This window comes from Oreochromis aureus, linkage group 2 (genome assembly GCF_013358895.1).
Source record: "Oreochromis aureus strain Israel breed Guangdong linkage group 2, ZZ_aureus, whole genome shotgun sequence".
NCBI classification, from domain to species: domain Eukaryota; kingdom Metazoa; phylum Chordata; class Actinopteri; order Cichliformes; family Cichlidae; genus Oreochromis; species Oreochromis aureus.
Window position 1 is genome coordinate 24,027,051 of NC_052943.1, and position 18,319 is coordinate 24,045,369.

Here is an 18,319-nt window from a genome sequence, read left to right on the forward strand (position 1 = left end):
CATCCTCTGACTAACATATTTTAATTGTGTTTTTTTCTTAATGGATTTTTTATTTATGAATTTCTCCTCTACAGGTTGTGTTTTAGCAGAGCTCGTGCAGATTCTTTAACTGTGACCTTTTGTGTTTATTATGTGAAACAAACAAATATCTATGGGGTCCAGTTTTTCAAAGATTTTTTTTTCTTATCTATATAATTCAAATTTTAATGTTATTTCTTTTGTAACTTTGCATAATGTAAGAGTGTTGGATAAAGAAATTGCCTTGAACTGTGGTGATGCTATACCTTTCTTTGTTAAATATAATTCTTTTTAAATTTTTTATTAAAAAGTTAAAAATGCCTATCAAAATATCTCAAAGCTCATTGTGGTTTCTTTAAGGTAACAGTCTAAGAAAATCCAAGAAAATTCTGGCAGTTTATAGTTTGGTGGATATTTATTGAATATATATTTGATATGCAGTAAAATACTAAAAAAAAAAGGAACCTGCTTATTTGACCAGTCTCCTCTTCAAGGTCATCTCCTTGTGAATTGCTGCACCACTTCCAGTCTCTCTGCAGTGCTTAGATTGCTCATTGGTTGTCCTATCCCAGAATTCAGCCCGCCTAGAGTATGAATTTACAGTGCTCACATAGTATTCTAGAACTCGTCTTACACCTAAACTTCGGGCTTCACCACTGCGGTCGTAGCCATTGAAGGGGACATCAAAGTTGGATCCGTTTGATGCAGAATTCGGTGTTTCCTCTATGTGCACATTTGAGGTTTACAGTGAAATCACAAATCTGAATATACAAGTGGTCAGAATGGAGCTTCCAGGGACCTATCCAAATGTAGCAGGACTACACAGGGACAGTGGTGGAGAGCAGCAAGATGTTTGATTACTTAATGGAAAAAAAGTGAGTAAAAAGGCATAAATGAACATTACATCTGATTTCATGCCTGTTACCAAACTTGTGTTTGAGATGGAGAACAACAAAAGTACATAAAAACATAGTAGATTAAAGGAAACTCTTTAAACTACAAAAAGGATTCACCTGACATGTCCTTTCACGATGTCCTTGAAAGCACCCTCAAGCTCAACAATTAGACCTGCTGACGTACAGCAGCTCGGCTAAAGTGTTTGCCTACAATGTAAATATTGAGTAAGGGAGGCTAGAAAATATTTGAGCCTCAGTCTAGAACCTGTCTGAGGAGAAACACAAGACTGTTGTGCTTGAAATGATCCAAGACTTGCTAGCATGGCTACCATTACATGCTTATCTATCACTCTGTCACTCCAGGCTATGCACACTGGTTTTTATTAGGACAGTTTTGGTTGAGAAGACGCAACCAAAACTCCTGCATGGTTTGGTGGGGTGTGCAAGAAGCAGATCTGCGTATCACCTGAGCACCTCTCCCCACCCCCCAACTCCCCCAGCCCTCTGTCTCCCTCTATTTCTCTGTCTCACCCCATCTTGCTGTCTATCCTTCCTATTACCCCTCAGTGGGTCTTCTTTTCCTCATTGACAAGCACTTATTTTTTCATCTTCCCTCCTAGTTTCTTCTCCCTCTCGCTCTCTCTCTCTCTGTCTCTCTCTTTCATCCCTTGCTCATTTTTCTGTCCCAATCCTTCTACCCAACGCACCCTCCCACCCCCACCCTCCACACCCCCTCTACCCTTCTCCCCCTCCTCTCCTCAGAGCTCCTCCGCATTAGCAGTCAGCTCCACTCCTAGACGTACTTTGTTTTTCAACCGTGGTAGAGACCGAGCGAGGGAGCGAGCGAGATACAGGGAGAGAGAGAGAGAAGTGAGAGAGGGTGCAGTGCGAGTGATAGAAAGAGAGAGAGCGAGAGAGCATCATTTACACAGTCATCCACGCCGAGCGGACCCAGCAGCTCGCTCTCCCTCCCTCCTCTTCCCTCAGCCACTGCTCACGATGCCAAACATTTTATGTGTTATTTAGTCATGCCTGACTTTATCGAATTTGAAAAACATGCCAGTCACGGGTACACCCTCCCCTGTCTCCTCCCCCCTTCTGCACCCCCTCCACACACACACACCCAACCGCCGACATCATCCCCATCTCCCTCTTTTTCTCCGTCTCTCGTTTTAGACTCCACCATCCAGGTCTGACCTCAAGAGCCTCTTGAGCCACTGTCTTTAGGGACATTTCACTTCTAAATGAAGTTTTATTCCCAGGCTTCACTTCCCCTCCTCCTCCCCCACACTCCCACCTCCTCCTGACCACCCACCCGCCCTGGGGGAAGGGGAGAAAGAGCATAATTCTAGCCAACAGAGTGTTGACTCTAAGATGGATTATTTCTGCTTGAAATCAGAGGCCATGTGCTGCTGGATAATGTGGCTGTCCCGATTTTTTTTTTCCTCCAGTGTTCTAATGATGGAGATTTGACGGGCAGGAAAATGCAGAGGAACAGAGAGACTTGTTCCACTAGGCAAGGAACGAGAGGCTGAAGAAAATCCCAACATGCCTGCTTTTATAATCCTAAAGTCAGGATTTATGCGTGCTTTGGATTTTTTTGTTATTTAACAGTCCCGCATAGCTTAGCGGGTAGAGCAGGTCACTAACACTTCCCAGGATTAGAGAGCTGAAACCAATGATGCTAGAAAGAAAAAAAATAAAAATAAAAGAGTATGGATTTATGCATTAAGGTCTGATTTATTTTTTTAATCTAACATATCTCATCAGAAGAACCCATGCACCCTTAAATGCAGCTGATTATTTGCACAGATTTACATCTAGATGTTATATATGACATGCCCATCTCAAAACTACAACTTAGGAGTGCCAGAAGTTGGATGTTTCAGTCATTTATCCATTACTTTAAGCTAGAAAGAGTGGACTTCTCCCTGCTTTTGGAAAATACATTAACAGTTGGTACTTTATTAGGACTTGTTAAAGTAATCTCACTTAAGATCAGCCTCGCTGCATCCTCTGCATCCTCTTGAACGCAAATACAATATGTGGGTGTATTTTTCCACAACCAAATCATGCTCATTTTTTCAAATTAGCCTCCCTTCTCTGCAATCTTTCCATGTACCCCCTGGTAACTCCAAAAGTGGTCCCCTGGGTACAAGTACTCCTGGTTGGGAATCACTGATTTAGGCAGCATTCAGGCCAACATACAGCCCTACTTTAAACAACACGGCCCCATCATTCATTTCAATGAGGCCATTCCAATGACGCAGTGGGATGCAAGTACAGAAGGCTCCAGCAAAATAACAATAGTCGTCCAGTGAAGCCGTGGAAGTTGTTTCACATTCAGCTGAATAAAGTGCAGCACCATTTAGCAAGATGTTGCAGGGGCAGATTAGATTACTTGCAGATTGTAAAGTGAATGCCATATTTTTACTGTTAATCTGGTGATTATTGTCAAAAAAAACTACAGTGGAAATAATATCCTCTGACAAATTCTTAAGTTAGAAACCAGTAATGTATTTTTCATAATTTCTTTTGTTGGGCTTTATTTTCTATATTTGAACATTTAGCAAGCACAACATCTGCAACAGCTTTTAGTAAATGTTATCTTATTTGTTGAAAGTCTGATGGAAGTTAACGTGACTGATATTAAAACATTCAAACTGGATCTCTGGGATGTTATTTTATTGTCTTACTAGCATGTGTAAATTTTTCTATCAGGGCTGTTTTCAGAAGCCCACTAAAACTACCTTGTCTTCAGTATATGCCATAGCTGTCTTTGTCCATGAGGGGAAACTGTATTGTACTCTAAACAGTATAACTATTTAGCCTTTACCTGATGGGCTACAGTACAAGCGGCACATGAAGAAAAATTCACAAAAATATTAAGGAAAAGAAAATCCAAAAGGGACCTGAATATTTGGACAAAGCACCTCAAGTTCAGTTGTCAGTTCAGGACTGGTTGCTGGTTCAGATTCCCTGTGCATTTGAGTGGATGAGAATCACTTTCCCCTCCAGTAACTACTGGCCGTGCCCTTGAGCAAGTCAAGTTGCTCAAGTGGAACTGCATGGCGATGTTTGGATGGAGCCAGTGGTTGCAGAGCAGCTCTCAGGTGTGTATGTGTACATAAGTTTGAAGGAGGGCAGTGCTGAAACTAAGTAGCAGTGTTCAACAGAAAATCTATAACTAGAAAAATAAGAGAAAGAAAAGCAGGCTCTTTAAGAGGGAATGTGTTGCCAAGATGTGGTTTTGAAGATGGTGTGAGTCGTTCAGCAGATTGCGTCTACACAGCTGCTCAAGAAGTAACTGAAACTGCAATATTGAGCTCTGCAGTTACAAGACGAGGCTGTAATTTTTGTCCCAAGTGAAAGTAAAGGCTGTTAGATGCAGCTGTTCTTTGCTGGTGGTGTGCCGAATATCTGATCTACATATCAAGTTGTTCACTAAAGACAGTCTTGCTTTATGTTTTTAGGAAATTCCATTTAATAATATCTCTTTTTTTCACTGAGATTATTTCTTCCAAGTGCTAAAATAAAGCTGTTTCCACGTCCTGCAAAGTATCCATCCTAAGAAAGACTGTAACTGTGCTTTTCTTAGAAGTAAAAGACTAGTTTATTAAAGATTACTGGATCAACAGCAATTTTAATTAATCTTTTTTGGTTTTGATGCAGAATTCCCACATTATTAAGTTTCTCTACTTTGTCAAATTGTAAATATTAACTACTTTGATTTTCTGTGATGGTAAAATTGATGCCTTTGAGTTTGCCATTTTTGAAATGGAGATTTTGAATTGGTGAAATTGTGAAGATTGTTTTGAATGTTGAGTCAAGGCTTTCTCATAATTATTAAACACTGATACCAGAAGGAGAGCCCATTTTTTTAAACTCTGATTTATTGCAGTGCATTTTGATGGAAACGGACCTGTAGCAGGATTTTATTTCTTAGTGGGGAGGTGGAGTGGGATTTTTCCTGATGTTGCAGAGGTAGAAGCTCTGACACAAAAGAACGTCTTACCTGCAGAGCTGAAGTTTTGGTGTGAATGTGTTTCTGATAAGAATGGTTTGTTTTGCCAAAGATGCTCCTGTGAAATTTGATTTTATTACATTCAAATAAACCAAGATTATGCAATTAACAAATTACAGGTAATATTTCCACAATCAAGAGTTAAAAACATAGAAGTAATTGCTTTTCATTGCATGATTCCAAACTATAAAATTCATCCAAGTATTGAAGAATCTGTATCTTGCATGTTTTCACAGTGCATCAGTAATGCAATGGGAAATGTAAGAAGCCTCATGCACTGTATTATCCAGTCTTCTCCTTGAAGCCAGCTAACACAGAGGAGATAGAAACCAGACAAAGCCTGAGGGCTATAAAACACTGAAGACACTTTCTCCCTCCGTGACTCCTCCTCCAGTTTTCATCATGCAGCCTGTTCATTGTCTCTTTAGGCTTCTGTGGAAAGTTTGCACCGCAGAAGTTGTCCATCTTAATAATTCAGTTTAATACCAAACTAAGTCATGGAAGCTTATTATTCTGAAAAGTCTGTGAAACTCTTGAGCAGTATCACTCATATGAAGAATATTCAAAACTCAGTGTATTATATAAAGTGCTGTACTCGGAAGAGGTGAACTGAAAATTTATGATGTTGTCTGCTGTTTGAAGATAGTCTTCAGTGTTCGGATTGCTGGAAGTATTGAACTGACCACAATGCACTGGAAGATTTATTTGACACTTGCTTAAAGGAAAGATCAGAGTCGATCAATCAATCAGGCTCCATCGAGGAGTGAAGGATTCTGATATTGCTTCGAAGGAGAATAGAAGTCTGTCCAGTCCAGAGGCAGTGAATCGTTACATCTCAGGACAATCAATAGTTTGTGTTAAACTATATACTATATGTCCTATCTCGATTCCTGGCTGATGCTCAATAGAATATATTTAAGAGTGCATACACTACAGAACTGCTAAAATATTGAAAATCATTTGTGTAGGATTATTGTTCAAGTGCCATTCGGCTACAGCGGGACTGCATATAAACGAATGCATGCTCTGTTTGGATGCATTTTTAATCCATGTTTAATGAACGTATGTCCTTTTTATGTCAAAAGACAGAAAGTATTATTTGGGGGAAAAAAATCTCATAGTGGAGATTTTATGAACTAGATAAAAAAAATAACACCAAACCATCTACCAATAAGAAATTTAAATATATAATATAAATAAATTCTTTCTTCTTATCAAAGACAAAATTAATCTGAGAAGGTTTAGGATAATTCTGCTTTTACAGAGCTGGTCACAATTCCTGATAATCAATTAATCGTGTTGATTAGCAGCACCTGTTTGCTACTAATTCCTACGGAAGCTGTAAGGTTGTCCGTAGTTTTGCACAGAACTTTGTGATAAAGAAAATTTCTTTGTCACATTTCAGCCCAGTAACAAGTAATGTAACCAGTGTCTTTTATCTGTACCTTATATGTATCTTTAAATAAGTACAAACATATATCTTTAGTAGCTTAAACCTTAAGCTTGGACCCACAAAAATACACTCATATTGTTAATAAGTAAAGTTATCTCACAGTCTGATCACACCTTCTTTACTGGTGCATGAGTATTTATCCTATTCGGAGCAGTGAGATCAGATAGTATCTAATTAAAACAAAGCAACAAAGCAAAGGTTTTGGGTGGTTGCTTGGGTTTATGCATGTGATATCCAAGAGGTTTGCGTTCTTTTGTGAAATTATAAAACAGTTTTGAAGGAATCCATGCTCATAGTCATCAAATTAAAAGAACAGTTGTCAGTTTTCCCTCTTTCTCTCTGAAAATGAGTTAAGAAAACTGATACCGCTGTAATTTCTGTACATGTGCTCAGCCAGGGGTTGATTAGATTACCTTATTGTGAGGTTTGAAGAAAAGCAAACCATCCAAGCTGGCTCTGTTCAAAGTTCGAACATAGTGCCTGGTGGAGTGACCCGACTGCCGAGTGGTTGGGGTGTATACAGCAACCCTCCATATGCTCTGAGCACTGGATCCAGTTTGACTGTCAGTCTGCCACCATGTGCTGCATGTCCTTTTCCTGCACTCTCTCCTACATTTCTTGTCTCCATCCCCAGTTTTGCTGCCAAAGTAAAAGCAAAGATGTCCCCAAAACCAATGCTTAATGCCCATCTAAAGTTTTTTAATTGATAGACTGTATCTGATTTGTTTAATCTGTATGCAAACACAAGTGTGTAGATAAAACGGTAACCTAATTTGTGGTTTAAGAGCTTTTGAACTTTGCACACAGCCAGGATTCTTGCTTCCTGCTGGTTCAAGTATTTATGCTAAGTTAAGCTAATTGTCTCACTGCTCCAGCTCAGTAACTGACAGACTTAAGAGTAGCATCAATCTTCTCATCTACCTCATGGCAAGAAACAAACAAGCTAATTATCCCTTTTTAGAAAATGGATTGGTTCTGGTAGTATCTATACAGAAGCTGTTGTATAATGCATATACATTGAAACTAGTAGCAGAAAAGTCATATATACATTATATGCTGCATACAGTATAAGAGTAGGAGTCTATAAATTATGCATTTGCAAGTATAGACAGAGTGATGGTAGCAATAGCATTATAGTCTACAGTAATAGCCGTATATCTCCACCACTCGGCATTTCATATTTGGGCCCTGACTGTATTTTTCAGCTCTGTCCTCTCTTTGTTTCCTCGCAGCAATCGGCCGGACGTTGATCCCCCGTTATTTCAGCACAGTCTTTGAGGGAGGGGTCACTGAGCTCCACTACATCCTTAAACACTCCAAGGAGTCGTTCCACAACTCCTGCATCACCCTGGACTGTGATCAGTGCACCATGGTCACCCAGCACGGGAAGCCAATGTTTACAAAGGTAACACCTGACCTCTGAGCTTCTCCCAACATGAATAATTGATCACAGGCTATGATAATGGCCCAGGCGAGCCATTTAACTGGTTAAAGATCAAATTCATTTACGCCCTTTGAGTCTTTTTTCCCCCCTTTTTCCACTTTCATGTTGTACCTGGGTTTTGAAGTCACATCTGGGGGCTTTACTGTTTATGCTGTGGAATTAATTATATAATGAATTTATGGGTTATCCACTTAGTTTGCATACATTTTAAGTGTTCATCTCTGATATCTGTGGGAAAAATATTAAAGATTGTGTGACATTTTAGTTACAGTAACTTGAAATTGCAGTAACTTAATATGCTTGTCCTTATTTTCTGTCATATGGCAACTGGCAGGATGGTTGATGCCCAAATTCAACATGATAAAAGTGTCAAATCATGAAGTAATTATATGTGCAGGTACCATCAATTCTGTGAAGTAGAAACTGCTCTAAACACTCCAATACTCTAAAGATATCAACAGTTTATATCTACTCTTGTTTTCATACAATGACAAGAAAAGCGGATATCCTAATGTGGTCATCTCAGGCAGACATATCTGCTGTTCATATGTTTTGCTTGTGAGGTGCAACTGAGGAAATTTGGTCTAAAAGAAAGGTGGCCTTAAAAGGAGACGAATTAAAACAGCTTTTTTTAGATGGTGGGTGAGCAGAGCCCCACTAAGGGCCAGTCTGAGTGAGTCAGCAAATTATTTTCACTATCAGTCAGTCGATTCGTAGTTTTTTTTCTTTTTCTTTAATCTTTTAGAGGAATCCTGCAGTTGTGTCCTGTTTTAGTGGATATGTATTTAAATGTGAATATTAAATCTTACAATTTTATTACTCAAACTTCAGCTTTAATAATATGATCTATTTTATACCTGTCTAAACATGCACCTTACATGTATTTTCTTAGGCCAGATATCTGCAAGCTAAATATCAAATATGCTCATATTTACTCTCTTCACTTCTTCTAGACCTCAAAATCTACTGGTATTCCTCATATTAATGATGGATTCCTAATCCTCCAGATGCTCCAAAGATATTGCTAGGGGGACACGAATAAGACTTTTGAAGAGTAAGGTTTACTTCGCAGTAACAGGAAACACAAATTGCACAGGTGAAATAATCCCAACCTGACACCAAGGTCTTCTGAAAGCACTAAAGATGAGCTCATCTGCTTTTGTCTTGTGGGAGAGAAATCCCCGGTGAGCTGGAGTGAATATCTGCTTCACCACAGTCTGATCCAGATGGCTCGCTGACTCTTAGTGTTCTTCTGCTGACTGTCTAAATGAATCTGAGGCCAGATACCTTGTCAGCGCAGAGCAGCCGAGCTAAAGGGATTCCATGTTCCCTGTACCATGAACCCTGAGCTGAAGCACCAGACCGGATTGTTCTGACATTAAACAGCTATACGCCCTCTTGTTTTCAGGACTTGACAGCATACACTCACTCGTGGATGTGTGTGTCAGTGTGTGTATTGTGCAGAGTGCAAAATTAAGCTTTGTGATCTGCCAGAGGCTGTTAGGCTAAAGGGTGAATTAAGCAAATTATTTTCTAAAAAGAAATAAACATAATCTGCCAATGGGCACAGATTTTTTTTAGCTTTAAGAACAAGTAGACTTCACAATTTCAGAGACTTTATTGGCTTTGGGTAATTTTTTCCTAATAATAAGGCATTGATTTGTCTTTTGATGTTTTGCATTTATTTGTTAAGTTGAATTGAGAAAACCCTTCAAATAGTTTGACATGGATTTTCTTTAATGCTAAGTGACATACAATAGTATCATGTCATTTCAATTTCAAGTAGTTTCAACTTTTACATAAATGTATAACCTATAGAAACTGCTTTCATAGTATCCTGTTGGTTTGATTGAGCAAGATAATTTGCCAGGGCTCTCTGAAAGTTGACTGAGAGTCAGGAATACACTAATATGATCAAATTTATGATTCGACATTATGATATTGTTAACACAAAAACATTTAATAACAGTGAATGCTCTGTTAGCAACATTTTTTTTAAAGTTGATTGAACTGCTTTTAGTTTTAGTTTTAGTTTTTAGCATCCACTTCCACCTTCCCTTTCTCACCTGTAAAGAGAAATTATTAAACATTAGCGAATATACAGATTTTCATATCACTGAACTACTAAGGTTCTTCACTAACAAACAGCTGGTTAGCTAGCGGCCCCGAATCACATGAGATTGGATAAATGATGTATTTTTCCAATAAGCCATCAGACATATCTTGGTCTATATTCAGACTGCTGATGGCCTAAAAGCTGATTTTCTTGGCTCATTTTGACTCAGATCTGTTTTTCCTGACAGTGCAAATAACACAAATTATATAGAATGTGATGTTTTGATTTGGCCCACTTTCATATGCGATCCTTAAGCCAGGTGTACACTACAATTTTGGGCTGGCTCAGTCGAAAGATGATGGATGTGAAAGAATCATGATTATATCTTTGGTAGTGTCTCCAAAGCAATGCTCCTGCATCACGGAGAGAAAGAAGTTCAAAGTTGGCTGTTTTAACAGTCTTGTGACTAGAAACATCCTAAACTCTGACAGTGCCAGAAATGAACACCTCATAGCGTGACTGCTGCCAAGTCCTGCGTCTACTAACCAACCAGGAAGAATCTAGTACGATATGGATATGATGCACTGGCCAACTTCCCAAGAAAAAAAGAAAAGAAAAAAAAAAACAGAACAAACCCAAATTGAATAAATGGCAGTAAAATGGAGAAAATAAAATGTTTGGACTCGAACAAAGAAGAAAGTCTAGTTGAGTTGTGGCAGCAGCAGCCTTGTTTGTATGATGTGTTCTCCAGCTGTTATCGTGACTGCAACAATAAGGATGTAGCCTGGAAACAAATAGCCGAGAAATAACAGATGCGCGTGTTGGCTATCATTCAGTACTTATTATCATCATAGAGTCTGCATACATCAAACTTGACGTCCTGCACGAGTAGATCCATGTTGCACTGTGCGGTTTGCAGTGAACTGACAAGATTGCTCCAACCCCACAGTCTGTACGCACCAAAATCAGATACAATCTTTCTTCTTTTTTTTTTTTGCAGTGCGACCTCACTCTGAACTGACAAATCAGAATTCACTTGACTTTCACATCACTCCACCATCTTGCAGAAAGACTCTTGTGGGGTGTCACTGGCAGATGTAGTTTGATGTAACCAAGGCATGCCTCATTTTTTGATTACACCTGTTTCACTGAGGCCATCGCAGTCCCACCAGTACTGGCTCTACCTGCGCTTCAACATATACCTCAAGTAAAGTAAACCAGCAGCCATTGCGCCACAAAAAGCAATCATTTAAAAAAGCGTGGATAGTTTCATTGCTGACAGCTGCTCGAATCTACAGCACATCATTTTATAAGGGAAACTTTAATGATAGATCAAGTTATTAAGCATACTAGTGTTTTGCAGGAAGAAAGGGTGCAAAAAAACTCCTAAAATACTGTATAGCCCATAGAAGGATATATATTTTGTAAGTCCTATCTATAAAAAAGTTATCTTTGCATAGGTAGAGTGTATAAACATTCCATGAAGAAACCTGGTTTAATTGCTTGTGTGTTATGTTGGAGTACATTAACATGCAAGACTGCCTGCATTTAAGTTTGTAGCGAGGGGGCACATGAGCCCAGTGTTTCAGTCAATTTTGTATTCATGTAGTGGTTAGTGGTTGAGTGGAGGTTGGGTCTAGGTTGAGGGGGTCTCTTTGTGTTATCATATTAGTAAATGAGTATGAAACAATCCCAGTAACACATACAGGAAATATCTTTTAATGTTTTTCTGCGGTTCTGTAAACAAGTCTTTTCAAAAAGAATAACACCAACAAACCCTCCCCCCCCAAAAAAAACCCTAATATATTACAAGTGTCCAATATTAACCATACAGAACGAGAACAGAACTGCCCCGGCCCGGTCAACAAAAAGCTAAATTTGATGCTTGCAGCGCTGCTCTCTTTTCATCTTCACCTAAATTGGATGAGAAGAATTAATTCATTAGAAAAAAAATTCCAATAACTGAGCGTGTTCTCCCTGAGCTCCCAGCAGCAGCAGCAGCGAGCCTGCAGCTCTGGAGGCCCGAATCTCAATCAGCTCTGCCTCGCCTCGCTTTCCTCTACCACCACCACCCTCCTCCCCACCATCCCTCTCCACCACCACCCTCCTCCTCCTCCCCCCCGTCTCTCATCCTCCTCCCTGGCTTGCTGGCTCGCTCATTCTCCCTTTGCTCTCTACTCCACATCTCTCTCTCTCTCTCTCACTCACCCACCACCCCCCTACCCCTGCACCCTCAACCCACACGCACATACAAAGACACACACACACACACACACACACACACACACACCCCTCATCCCTAGAGAAATCATCCCCAGCTCCCAACTCGCTCTCTTGCTCTCCCTCTCGCTCTTTCTGCCTATATCTGTCTCTTTCCTTTCCTGCTGCTACCTCTCTCTGTCTTTCAAAATTTCTAATTTTGAGCACAATGAGAGAATAATTCCGCTGTATTAAAATGTTCTTGTTTTCATAGTTTCAGTCATTTTCCCAAACAGAAATAAAAACACTGTAGTTACAAATATAATTGATGAGTAGTCACTAAAATGAAAGAGTACGATGATCAGAATGAATGCTTTCAGGGGCATTTCGTTCTTTTCATTGTAGACTAAATAGTAGATAGATAACAGAAAATGAGATAAAAAAAAACAAAAACAAACCAAATATCCTTTGCTGAACAAAAACTAGTGATGTAGTGGTCCATGGTTAGCCTCCTGGGGTTTCTGTTGTGCCCCAGTGAATCCGACAGTTACTGTATTAAATAAACTTCCAGGTCTGTTTAATGCCTATTGTTATTAAAAACCTAAATATTAAAATTATGAAGTGAGGTTGCACACAGGCTTCTCAGGTTGAATTGCATTTTCCTTCATTCTTAAGGTGCATGCAGCATTTCCAGGATTTTATGTGTTCTAAATTTGGCTTTACCCGCAGGTAAGATGGTTAAAATGCACGGCTCCTAAATGGGAATCTGTTCACATAGATGGTTTGTATTTTGTTTCAGACACTGTTGATTGTTCGCTCCAGTACTTATGTGACTGTTTTGCATCAACATGACCCATAGAGTATTAGTGTGACTGTGAGCTGTCAAACCACTGATATCAACTGAGACATAACCCACTGTGTATAACCTACAAGTGGATTTATGTGAAAACCTAAATGTAGTATTTAGTTTAACACTTTGTTTTGAAATATTATATAAATTACTTATTTTGGGAGCAATAAATAACCAGTTACACTCACTACTTATTGTTTAATGATTACATTTGAGCATAATGTGAACAATCTTTGAAGAAAAAAAGAGCAGGCAGCAGTATTTGAACAAGCTTAGTACAGTTTAATGAATTCATGTGTTCTTTTTTTCCTTTACCTTTGTGTTAGTGCTGATCTCGTGGGGTGCTACAGACTAACGAACGGGTTGGGCTAGCAGGACACTAGAGTGGGTGGCTTTCTCTAGGGGCTGGTGGACACTCTGTGGCAGGCTCACAAAGCAGCGAGGTGTTGACAAGGTGACACAGGGTGCCAATTTGACCAAGAACTCCCAACCTCCGAGCCACCCCAGGTATCCCAGCACCTCTATTCACTCTCGGCAGGCCTCGCTTTCCCTGACCAGTCTGTGTTAGCTCCGAGGGCACGGCCCTTGTTACCGGTGCCCAGCTGGGGGTTTGTGCACGCTGGGAGGTGAGCAAAAGGCGAGAAGGCGAGTTCGTGACACAGTGATCTCAGCTGAAGTAAATTTAATTCCCTGAGTGGATTTTTTTTCTCTTGGTGAGAAATTGACTAGCTGATGTGTTATTCCTGATATATGCTTTGCTTTGAATGTGGCCAGCAGTGTCTACCGCACGTTTCTTATAATTGTATGTATTAATTGTGCATATCTATCAATATCCATTTATCGATATCTGTGTTACACGTCTTTATTTAATAATGGTTGTTGTTAAACAACAGAATGAAGAGTTAATGGTTACTGATGGTTACTATAGTTCTGGAAATATGTCCCAAAAAAAGTTAGACATTTTGTAAATCATAAATAAAAACAGTAAGCAACTGCATGTAAAAAATAAATAATTTTTATGCGACTCCAGCAACCTACCTAAAATAGTTTAGATAGGGTTAATAGAGTTTGTGTACCCCTGTGTCACATTACCTCTTCTTTTAACTATACTGGAGTACGTAAGGGTTTGGGAACTGATGAGGGTTTGTTTTGTTCATTCTTACTTGATAAAGATTTTCAGCTCAACATCTGAGCTAAATAAATACATCTACATGTATTTACATGTAAATGTGTTAGTAATGCCTCTTCAGACACTTTTCCGTGATTATTTAATGTTGGCTTGAATTTGTCTCTACCCGCAGACAAGATGGTTTGCAAAGTCGGAGTTCCTACGACTTTCCGAGTGGTATGTCTGACTTATGGGAGCATCCCAGTTGAAAATTGTGATTGAGCAGATTGAGGATTTAGGACCTCTCACTTCAAATTGATTATTGAATTATTGTGGCTTTGTGCTGCTGAAATATATGCAGAATGTAGTTTTGATAAAGTAGACAAGAACATAGCTGAAAAAAATATGTTCTGTGTGTCAGCATGTTGTTCCAAATCTTATATACGTACTGTGTATACAGAGCATTATTGGTGCCTTCACAAATGTTCCTATTACCAGTGACATGTACGCTTATGCAGCCCCATATCATCATTAATGTTGGCTTTGAGTTGTGTGCTAATAATAAACTGGATGGATGAGTATAGTAAAAGTAAAATTGTCTGTTTACACAATAATCTACTTTCTTATCTATACCTATGGCCATGTGTTCAAGTGGAAGGAACAGCTTCCTCCAAAGGGTTGCTGGGGTCTCCCTTAAAGATAGGGTGTGGATCCTAGCCAGTCACAAAACTCTACTCTTCCAGATCAAAGGGAACCAATTGAGATGGTTCAGGTATCTGATTAGGATGCCTCCTAGGTACCTCCTAGGCACATCTAGTCGAGGTGTTTCGGGTATGTTGTACCAGAAAGACCCTGGAGCTGACCCAGGAGACCTCCTGGCTTGGGAATCCCTCAGTGTTCCCCCTTGGAAGAGCTAGAGAAAGTGACTTGGGAGAGGGAGGTCAGGTTTGCAAGTCATGAATATGCAACAGTTATTTACAGTTTATGTGTTCTGCTGCTATCGTAGACTTTAAAGTCAGGTTTGGTACGGATGCTCCAACTTTGTGAGTGCTAACTCTGAATTCAATGGGAAAAAAATTCTAAATTGGAACTTGGGATTTCCAACTTAGTGCATTCATTTGAAGCATTATTATGGATGTGCGCTGCAGAAATATGCATATGTGGCACTGTATACACTATAACACTAAAGGTGTTCAAGAGTCATATACTCAAGTTATTAAGGTTCAGCGTTATCATCAGTTTCTTCAGTTCAAGTGTGTGGTGTGTGTATGTAGACAGTTATGTTGTGGTTAGTACTACATGGGTAGTGTGTTGTGTTAAGATCTCATAAGCTTATTTGTCCAGAGGCAACGCAGCTGTCGCTATCAAATAAGCTGGGTGCATCATGGCTGGGGATGTTGAATCCTGGCTCGCCACAATTGGATAAACTCGTCACTTAGAAACAATTTCAGACTCCATTTAAAAAAAAAACAACAAAAAAACCTGAACAAGGGAGTGAATATATCCTGTATTGTATTGGTATTGTACAGCAACTTCATCACCATTAGTGACCATGTTTCTCTTACTCTTCATATGCAACAACGTAATTCAGTTTATAATGAATTCAGTGAACTGGACTAAGAATAATATCCATAGGCAAATAATATACTTTTGTGAACAATAGCCACAATAATCCAGTTCTCACTGAAATGTTAGAACGCATCTCATTGCTAAAAGAGGGAAAATACAAATGTGTTTTGCGATGCTACTTACCCAAAGACCACTTATAGTAGGACAGAAAATAAAACTCAAAAACTAGTTTCTACAGTTTAAGACAAACATCTCCGATTGGTTTGTGATACTCACAAGTAAAGAAAAATAAGACAAAATAGTACAGCAACATAAAGAAACCACACAAAATTACACTCTGCTAATGGTTAGCTTTCTGTGCTGACTCTGTTAGTTAATTCACTGGAAATTCATTGATAATCCAAAAAAAAGTACATCAGCATCAAAACAAAAAGCATCCTTCTATCCCAACAAGCAAATGAGTAAAACTCAACTTTATGTCGTCAGCCATGAACTCAAACGATAGACTCAAGTTCATAAACACTAGCTTGTTGTAGTGCCACCTACTAACCTTTTTATGAAACAGCAGAATTAATCCTATAAGTCGATTTTATGCAGGTTATATGTAGAATGTGGTTTGCTATAATAAGCAAGGACTTTCCTGGAAAAAAAAATGTTTTCTGTGGGACAGCATGTATTTGTGAATGTATGTATTGTATACCACTGAGTCTTAATGGTGCCTTTCCAAGTGTTCATATTACCAGTGGCATGTACAATAATGCACACTAATGGATGTTGCTCATTATAGCTTGATGGATAATCTTTTCTTTAACTATCTTCCATTTCCTAAACCAGCTGTGTCTTTACCTTTTTAGTGTTGGTTTAGAGTCTTTTTTTGCACTGCTTGGTATTTTTTGCACCTTCTGCCATCTTTAACTGCGATTTTACATTTACATTATTTAACATCTAAAGTTTTATTTTCATGACAATTACTATAATACATTTGCAAGTTTTTTTTTCCATTACATTTTATTCACCTCTGTACTTCTTTCACCAGGGTCCATGAGATTATATACATTTCAACCTCTATTGGAAGCCAGAATAGGCAGTCAGGGAACATGGGGATAGAAAAGGAGGGGCTATCACAACTAGCCAGCAGTCAAACTGACAGTACTGCAGTTGCCTCTTAATAGCAAAGCCACTGAGAGATCCCAATGAAATGCTGTTCTTAAGTTTAAAATATAATCTGCAGCACACACATCATAATTATCATAAATAAAATGTGTTTGTTGATTTAAAAGTTAATTTCAGCTATTAAATTAGGCCCCCAGTTGGAAGGTGATTATAATTTTCATGGAGAATATTAAAATATCCTGGGGCAACACTAGAATATATGTATGTTTTGCTTTAAGGCTGTAATTGCTGATCATTTTCGTTATCGATTAATTGATCAATCACGTGGTCTTTAAAATGTCAACAAAATGACTAAATGTTGTAGTAGCTGTAGTAGAAAATTAATAGTCCCAGTAGATATTTACATAGGAGGCAGTTTCTGAGTGACTGATTCATTTCTTATGGAGACTTAACATATATCTAATATAACACACTTTATTCACGTGTACATTATTGCTAACAGCATTTCTACAGACTTCTCAGTAGTTACTAATCATGTTGCGTTAGAGTACTATAACCAATGTCAGCAGTTTGTTGCTAAAATATATTTCACTTTAGCCAGCTCTGATCTTGTTCATATTCACCAGAAGTAGTTATCAGGTCTTATATTAATCGATTTAATGACCTTCAGCTCCTCTGTTATTAATGATTGCCAGGTTAGGGTACAGTATTGAATATTGTCTCGGCAGCAGGACGTTGTTATTCTTTCTTGCTCTTTTGAGCTGGAGATCCCCTGATCTCAGCCCCGTTGTGTGGAAGATTTATGACTCTGCTCTTAAATCAATGGGGACTCTCTGTGAGGGGCCGTACCATTTAATGGACCACTTTTTAATTTAAGGGGATTTTCCTTCTTTTAGTTTTCATAAGGGAACACTTTTTGGCTAAAAATAAATGGTTACAACCATGCTGAGAAATATTAGATTTTAACCGATTGACTTTCACTATGGTGAAATAAATAGCTTTGTATGATTGAATCTATTCTGGAATCTGTGGGAAAAAAAGAAAGCCTTCCATGGCTGCATTTGTGGTTAATATAGCGTCTCTGCACCAGTGCCACTAAGACAAATTCCTGCACATTTATTGCACTTGGCAATTAACGGGATTCCTATTCTGGTTCTGATTTAGGCAGCTTACCAATTTATTTATCAGTTTCAGGGAGGCAGAAAGCTTGCAGAGAGAAATAGGAGCAATAGTAGATGCAGTGCTAAGGACACTGTTGGCACTATGGAAAAAGGAATCAATAGTGCATTGTTATTTCACTGTAGGCTACAGCACCTGGAACGCATCACAAGATACCAGCTCACTAGTAAACACAATTCAAGTTATTTAACTGCTGGTGGGTAAATAACACAAATCTACTAAAAGCACACTTCCAGGAATGATGTAAAGAGTTACTCGTTTCCCTCATATGGGCCTATTATATATAATATTTGGGCTTTTAATAGGTTTCATAAGCCCAGGGGGTAAAAAACCTATATGCTAGAGAGTGACAATGATGCATTTTATTTGAAAGGAGGAAAAGAAAGAAAAGACCAAAGGTAAAGTTTATG

At 38.8% G+C, this 18,319-nt stretch overlaps 1 protein-coding gene across 4 annotated transcripts in view; it reads left to right on the top strand.

The window, feature by feature from the left end:
- The window catches only part of ldb2a (LIM domain binding 2a), a 99,577-nt gene that overhangs the window by 55,746 nt on the left and 25,512 nt on the right, over positions 1-18,319 (top strand). For all 4 annotated transcript variants that reach the window (XM_039621139.1, XM_039621145.1, XM_031759030.2 and 1 more), the window contains exon 3: positions 7,624-7,796. In XM_039621139.1, the coding sequence (XP_039477073.1) occupies positions 7,624-7,796 (173 nt within the window). The remainder of the gene's footprint in view (positions 1-7,623; positions 7,797-18,319) is intronic.